Source organism: Galeopterus variegatus, unplaced genomic scaffold, assembly GCF_000696425.1.
Source record: "Galeopterus variegatus unplaced genomic scaffold, G_variegatus-3.0.2 Scaffold7056, whole genome shotgun sequence".
Taxonomy (NCBI): Eukaryota; Metazoa; Chordata; class Mammalia; order Dermoptera; family Cynocephalidae; genus Galeopterus; species Galeopterus variegatus.
Genome location: NW_007733167.1, coordinates 45450 through 53654, shown reverse-complemented (window position 1 = coordinate 53654; position 8205 = coordinate 45450). Strand labels below are relative to the sequence as shown.

Below are 8205 nucleotides of genomic sequence, written 5' to 3'. Positions count from 1 at the left end.
GGACCGGGGACCGGCGACGGGATCGCAAGCCTCGGCGTTGCTCCCGCGCCTCGCTCAGCCAGTGAGCGGGAGCCGGTCTGTACGTGGGATCCGAACCCTCGGACGGGAGCGCCGCCGTGCTTCCCAAGCGGGGCACTATCCAGTGCGCCACCGGGCCGGCCCCTGTAAAGTCATTTTAAAAATGACTTTCTACTATGAGGCAGACTTTGCTTGATAAATTTTACCTTATTTTATTTTGATAAATTTTAAATAGCCTTTAACAATATCAGAATTTTTTTTTCTTTTGTTACTGGTTCAATAATGATTAACAATATCAAGCAATTAGATTAATTAATGAAAGCAAAAGAATATATGATATCTGTTAATAAAGAACATTCAGAAATGAAGAAATATTTTGCTGACTTTTCTCTAGAGCAAAATATTCTCCTGGAGTACAATTCTCACTTACTGAATATTCATACTATGAAATCACTAAAACCAACATGCCTTTAGTCCAGCAGACATCAATAAAGCAGTAGTTCTCAAATATTTTGGTCTCAGGACTACTTTATACTCTTTACCCCCAAAGTTTTGTTTATGTGGGTTAAGGGTATGCACATTTATCATATTAGAAATGAAAACTAAAAAACATTTTAAAACAAAAGAATTCTTAAGCATACATTCCGTATAGTGTCTGGAGGACTTTACATTACACTCATAAGAGAATGAAAGTGAAAAATGCAAATTATACTATAGTGTTATTATGAAAACAGCGCTGGTTTCATAGATTCAAAAATCTTGGGGACTCTCAGGGGGCCCTGGGCCACACTTTGAGAACTGCTGTCTTAGGTCTCTGAAGATCAGAAAAATAGCAGGAGAATTTAGACAAGAAAGACTAAGTGAAACACTATGTTTGGGCAAACACATAAAAAGTATCATAAACTAGGCAATTTATAAGCATCTCAAACAAGTTTTTACTTGAGAAGCATCGGAGCAGAAGAGAACATCAGAGTGTGGTATGTTAGCTATAAAAAAAAAGTCCTAGAAAACGGGAAGAATATTTACTTTTGCTGGCTAGCAATGGATAAAAAAATCTATAGAAGAATGAAATAATTTTTAAAATGTGAAATAAACACTCAAATTACATTGTCTTCAGGAAACGGTGGGAATACTCTTAAGCTTTGGTAAAAATGGTTAAGCTTTTGTATAATTGAACAGAGTGAAGTGGTTATGTGTTCTGACGGTTGAATAAAAAGCAAACAAACATTTCCAGTAACTGAGAAAATCTTAAGTTTCATAAGCAAACTCTATATCTGAATCAGATATACTTTCCCACTGCCCAACTAATATTTATTAGTCATTGGACTCTATGTATGTTAAATAATTTGCGTAAAATCTGCTTCTGTTTTTTTCCTTCCCTACTTTGTGGGATGATAAAACTGCTTCTAAGTGCATAAGGAAGTAAAGTTCAGAGCTCTATTAAAAAACAGAAGTAATGTTATCTGTCAAACAATGTGGTGTGAACTGTTTTAGAGCCAAGATTCCAGAGCAGAGATACAAGTAATGATTATGCTTATTTCTATGATTATTATTTATATGATTACAAAACGAGCAGGAGGATGCTAAACACTAAAAAAATCATCTAACGCTACTAAATATAGAACATCTCATGTGACTTAGGAGATGTCTCAGCACGCACATCCTTCTTACAGCACACTGCTAGGACCTTCACAGAATAATCTCTGACTCCTAATTTTTATCTATTTCAAATTCCTTAATATTTAAGGTCACTGACACACACAAAGTCCAACTACATTTGGAAATACTCAACACCAAATTAAAACAACACAACAACAGCACTGAAAGGGTAGGGAGACATGGTAAGACATGTTTCTTGGGGACACGTTAGTGCTTTAGGTAACAGTAGCTAGTGGTGTGTGCTCTGGGATAGACCTGCTCCTGACCAGCCGACTCTGAGAAAGTTGATCTTGTGTTTCAATGTTCTCTTCTGTGATACAGGGATAACGGCCTGCCCTCCTATGACTGTTATGAATAATCGGTGAGATTACAGATGTTAAATTTCTAGCATAATGCTGGCTCCAGTAAATGTTAGCTCCTATTTTCAGAAGTCCATGAAGAAGACATAAAGCAGGCACTATACGCAGAAACAGTAGTGATGAATGAGAAAGTGAGATGGATCCATAGAGCAAAAGATTCTTTTTATGCTGAATGGTACAAAAATGTTTTTAAATGACTTCATTGCAAGCAGTGAGTGGTATCATCTATTTGGGCCCATGGGAGAGAAAAGAGGAGTCTCCTATGTGGGGCATTGTCCAGCTTTTAGCTCAAAAGGCAGACACCCAGGTGACTGTTGTAGGCACCTTCCAATTTTCTAGTATCTGTACTTTCAACTCTGTTTCCTTCTCTTTTTTTCCATTCATTTACTCTCCATTTTCCTTTCCTATGAATTACAAGGGCGAAAGGAGACTGGAACATGCCAGTGACAGCCATCTGGGTCTGGACAGTCATCCTTTTCTGTCTTAACCTGTGCTGTAATGACTGCGCAGCGAGACATCTGGTGGGACTAGGCCACGATGCCCCCGTAGCGGGTGTTTTAGAGGTGATGGCAGGAGCAAAGGGACCTAACAGGGAAGCCTGGGCTTACATCCCAAGGCCCCACTTAATGATAGGTCCTGCCTGAGTGTTAACCTTCATGAGCCTCAGTTTTTTTATCTGTATAATGGGGAAAGGAGTACTAACATCAAAAGGTTGTGAGAATAAATCGAATAATATATGTGAAAATACTTTATAGATTTCAATTTTGGGGGGTGAGGGGAGAAAAGCAGCCACTGCAACAGCACTGGAGTAGGACTGCTACCCAAGGAACCTAGGTTAACTGCAAGTAAGATGCCAGAGTCTGGTTTCACAACCAGTGCCTGAACGGTGATTTATTACTAACAGGTCAAAACTTTGTTATCCATGAATGGGAGGATTCTTGTACCAAAATATAAAGGCTGATTAACAAAGTCAGGTCAAAAATACTTTTCACACCTTAGATGGTAATCGTCCTGAATAAACCAATGATAGGTACGAAAACTCCTTAGTCTTTAATCCACTTTAGGCAACTACATGTAAGTGGGTGTTTTCCTGATGCATAAGCTAGCTTGCTTTAGGTTCAATAAACTGAAATTTGGGGATGTAGTATAGCATTAATAGCAAAGTACAATTAGCCCCTCATGAAAAAAGAAGGCATGCTTGAAGTTTTTATTTCAATTTGCATAAGCAAAACTCCAAACAAAAGATCCCAGCTGTGGTGGAGAGATTCTATCACGGCCCCGGTGGTCCCACCTCCTGGAGTTCATTCTTCGTGTGATCTGCTCCTGTTGCATGTGGACAGGGCCTGTGATTCATTCACTTCTAACCAATAAAAATGATAACAGTGACTGGATATCACTTTCATGATTTTATTATGTAAGGTTCTGACTTCCACCTTGCTAGCAGATTCTCTCTCTAGCTTGCTAGCAGATTCTCTCTCTAGACCCGCTGTCCCTCACTGGCTTTGATGAGCAAGCCACCATGCTATGAGCTGCCCTATGGAGAAGCTCCTGTGGCAAAGAACTGAGGGCAACCTCTGGCAGCCTTCAAGAAACTGAGGCCCTAAGTCCAAGAGCCAGCAAGGAACTGAATCCTGCCATCTACCATGTGAGCTTGGGAGCAGACCCTTTCCCAGTCAAGTTTCAGATGAGACCACCACCGTGGCTGACACCTGGAGGGCAGCTTTACGAGAGACCCTGAAGCAGAGATCTCAGCTAAGCTGTGCCTGGATTCCTGACCCACAGAACTTGTGCGATAAGTGTGTCATCTGAAGCTGCTCAGTTTGCAGTAAGTTGTTACGTAGCAATAGATAACTAATATACCATCCAACCCAAACAAAGCCAAGACTTTAAATTTTTCTTTATTAAAAATAATAACTTTTCATACTGGGAATTTGCTAGTTTAAAAAGATGATAATTTAATGAGATCATTTCCTTCCTTTTGGTCTGTCCTCTAAACTTAATTCCTTAGTTCCATTGTGTTAAGAAAGCAGCTGCCTGAACTTTTCTTCCCTTTTACTTAACAAACGATAAATACTCAAAATTTCAAAACTTACTTGTCTTAAGTTCAATTTCACCCTACTACAAGCTGAAGAACTTAAAAAGCCTTGAAAAAACAAAACTGGTATTTCCAAATGAACTCCCTTACTTTTCCTAGCTCCTGAATTCTAAGCAGTCATTTTAGCTACAGATTCACTTCCTCAGACACAGGAGTGTGCTTTCAGACTCCTGCAAATAATTCTTTTCTGCATTAAAAGCTTCAGTTGTTACAGCTTCAAAAAACTGCAAATCATTCTTACTTACATCCGGAAGTCTGTACAGCTTCATTGTTCTCTGTAAAGTCATATTTCTACTCAAGTGAGAAAATTTCACTTCTACCAATTTTCTGGGGTTTAGTGATCGATGCCAGTATCTGGAATACAACAAAGATTTTTAAACCTAATAGATTTCTAACTCTACAAGTCTTTGCTCTTTGTTCAGCTCACCTGTTACATAAGCATTTACTGAATACTCATGTTGTTCCTGGCACAGTGCTGGATGCTGGCTGTCTTCCTACGCAATAATTTTATCAATTTTTTGTCTCTATCTAAAATATATCTTAATTCCTAGTTAGGTTCCTTTGAAGTTTGTGATCTTTCTTCCTTTTTACTAAAGAGGAATCTTAAAGCTGCAAAAGAAATATTAGTCATGCCTAGATTTGCAAATATTTAATGACCAGCGCTGATTCTATGGAAGGCAAACCAAAAAGTTTAAAAACATGAAAATATCTCCCCTAAATTTGTAGCCTTCATTGTTACAGAAGACACACCAAAGAAAACAATTTTTTGAGAAACTAGCTTGAATTTCTTAAGTGACTCCGGTTTAGGTACTGGTATCAATGTTTTATATTAAAATATACCTGTGAAGTCTTTTATTCTGTTTATTTATAGATATAATAATTTAATAGAGTATAGTAATTTTACAGCTTTACCTTTTGTACTATGTTTATTTGAAATTTCATCCTATTTGAGTCAATAAAAATAGTGGAGAGAGATAAACTCTTTCTAATGTTTTAAAAACAGGTTAGTCCAGTGACAATCTGATCATTTTCTCACTGGAATAACCTTTGAAAGCTTGACTAGAGCAGATGAAGTCATAAAAACAGAGCTTAAACCTTCTTATTCTTAGCAAACCAATACCTCAAGGGCTTTTCAACTGATACTCATCAGACTTTTGGAATAGTTCCATAGTGCTGCAAACATGATAAAAAACTGAGTGTTGAGGCAGAAACAAAATGGTATGACATTGGACATTTCAAGATCACAATGCCCTAAGTTTCCCCACACTTAGACAGCACTAATCTTTCAAATGGAATAAAAACAGAAATATAGATCCAGCATCATTAGCAGGAAAACATTACAAACTTTTTTTTTTAATCACCAAGTGGCTGTGTAATATACGGGGAAGAATACTAGACTCAGTGGTTCTTGGTTCTAGTCTCTATCTCTGCTGCCAACAAATTACATAATCAGGCATAAACCAAAATCCCTTGAGTTACACCCAAGGAGAATAATACTTCTAGCAACATGTTTGGAAAAGGGAAGACTCGAAGTAGAAATGAGGTACTATTACCTGCATGTGGCCACAGGCTTAGGAAGAACTACTCCAGCAGTATACACAGCCTGAAAGATTCCTTCCAGGTTCACTCTTCTAGTTATTTCTCGAATTAACACTGGGGCTACCCGTTTTGATCGCAATTTCTTATGAACACAAAGAAAATTGATTTCTACCATCTTCTTCACACTAAGAAATAAAAACGTCAAAAATTAGAGCCAACACAAGAAGAACACATTTTTTAAAATAAGACATGACCCATAAAATTTCAAAGAATAAGAAGTGAAAGATGTCCTTTAACACACATTTGACAAAAATATTTTATATTTAGACATTTCAGAAAGTCTGATCGAAAACACTATGACCCAATTCCCCTGCTGAAATGACTGTAACTCTAGACCATGAAGGTTCAAACTCTCTTGTTCTAAATAGATTTTAGGACTTTGGTCTTTTGTAAGTTTTCAGTTTAGAAACTGGATCAGATGTGCCTCTTAAAGTTTCTACATCTCTTTTCCTGTAATGTATATAATTATGGCAATAACTGGGTCACCCCAGTGCACAGTCTGATAAGATGATACTTTGGAATATGATACAAATCCCCAGGATTCCTGAGAAGGGTCTTGACCAGACCAGAGCTGCTGCTTTTCTGAGCCACAATAAACCTTCTAGAGCTTCAAAGCCCATTCCGGCTCAGCTTCTAGGTATGCAGGCATTTCGTTTGTTACACAATATTCCTCAAGATCAAATGCTTTTAGCAGCAAATAAGCTAACCTAATATACTAAAAGGTAAACAGACCTATTATGCATTAGCTCTTTGACTTTCATAGCTGGATCTTTGACTTTCTGGGCTGCAGATCCAGAACAAAAATGCAACATACTTATCCTACACAGAGAAAGTTTTTTACCCCTCCTAAAATTTGAGTAACTTTTTTTCCCAGAAATAAACCTGAAATACCTGTTAATGGCTTTTGTTTATTCTGATACATATATACATGTATAGGTACATATATGTATATGTCTATAATACGTACACAAGTGTATGTATGAGATTGAGAGGCAGAAAAAAGAGAGAGATAGAGATAAAGGCAAAGGGAAAGAGAAAGACCATTGTCCTTTATTTTTTGGTTCACAGTCTGGGATTTTTTTTCCTTCCTAATTTTTTTTTTTTTTTTCCTTTTTGCCTTTTTTCGTGACCGGTAATGGGATCGCAACCCTCGGTGTCGTGCCCACCCGTACCGCGACCGGCAATGGGATCGCAACCCTCGGTGTCGCGCCCGCACCGCGCTCAACCAGTGAGCGGACCGGTCTACTATATGGGATCCGAACCCTCGGTGGGAGCGCCGCCTCGCTCCCAAGCACCGCACTCCACCGAGTGCGCCACCGGGCCGGCCCTCCCTTCCTAATTTATAAACTTTATTTTTTAGAGCAATTTTAGGTTTACAGAAAAATGGAGCAGAGGTCTCATCCAACTCCAGTCCCCCCCCACACTCAACCTCTCCCACTATCAACAGCCCGCATGAAGTCACTGTTAAGAGCCTATTCTAATTGCAATTCTTGGCATACAAAGAAACACACAAAAACTGGCCTGGACAAGCTTTAACATGTACCTGTCGTAAATCCGAATGTTTGCTGGGATGGCGCTTATGAACCCTACGAGTTTTTTATTTGAAGACACTCTGACCCCACAGTGCCACTGGAGGAGCCAGCCTGGAGGACGCAGAGCCCTGAAGTCAGAGTCGATGAGAAAAACAGGCACTGGTTAGTGTCTAAGGATACAGGAACAGACACAGGACCTCCCCGCCCAGCAGCCCCTCCACGGCACTCCTGACCAGTGAGACCTACCACAACAGGAACTCAGGCGAATAGTCAAACCGGAACATATTGTCATCGTCTTCCACGTAATTCTCATTCAACAACGTGTACAACTCCTTGAGCTACAAGAGGAAACAAGCATCCTACCTATGGTGCTCAGAACCAACTCAGAAGTGACTTCTGTGAGGGCAGGTGTCGTATTACAGAGTTCTACTCACCACTTCGGCATTACCCAAGTCTAAAGTGTCCCACATAAAGCCCTGTGGCAAAGAATACGGCTCTTGCCGTACGTTGTCTTTATCTGGTTCAATTGCACCATGAGATGTTATGACTTCATCTGGAGAGGGAGAAAAAGTGAAGAAGAAAGGCAAAAGGGAGAATATTAAATTATAAAGTATTCTGACAATCCAAAGTAGTCTGTGACACAAGCAAAATCACATTTAGGGCCCTCCAGTTTAATATAATCTTGAAAAATATGCCTATTATTTCAGCTCCCTCTGGACTGAAACAGGAAAGCGATGTAGTACTGTGGAAGAATTGCTATTTCATTGATTAAATAAAAAGAGAAATCCTTTGTCATCCAGTGACAAAGATGACATTATGAAACAGTATCGATTTCTCAGCCTCAAGCCCTATGCTGCACTGCAGATGGATCATACAGCTCCACGTGAAGCAACACCGCCTTAGAGGTGTTCTCTTTTTACACTGCATTTCTACAAGCTGGGGG

The 8205-nt window shown here is 39.2% G+C and overlaps 1 protein-coding gene across 1 annotated transcript in view; it reads right to left on the bottom strand.

Moving 5' to 3' along the window:
- The window catches only part of NMT2 (N-myristoyltransferase 2), a 41486-nt gene that overhangs the window by 24630 nt on the left and 8651 nt on the right, over positions 1-8205 (bottom strand). The window contains exons 4-8 of the mRNA XM_008591580.1: positions 7697-7815; positions 7509-7600; positions 7274-7390; positions 5685-5855; positions 4377-4485 (exon numbers count right to left, since the gene is read on the bottom strand). Of these exons, the coding sequence (XP_008589802.1) occupies positions 4377-4485; positions 5685-5855; positions 7274-7390; positions 7509-7600; positions 7697-7815 (608 nt within the window). The remainder of the gene's footprint in view (positions 1-4376; positions 4486-5684; positions 5856-7273; positions 7391-7508; positions 7601-7696; positions 7816-8205) is intronic.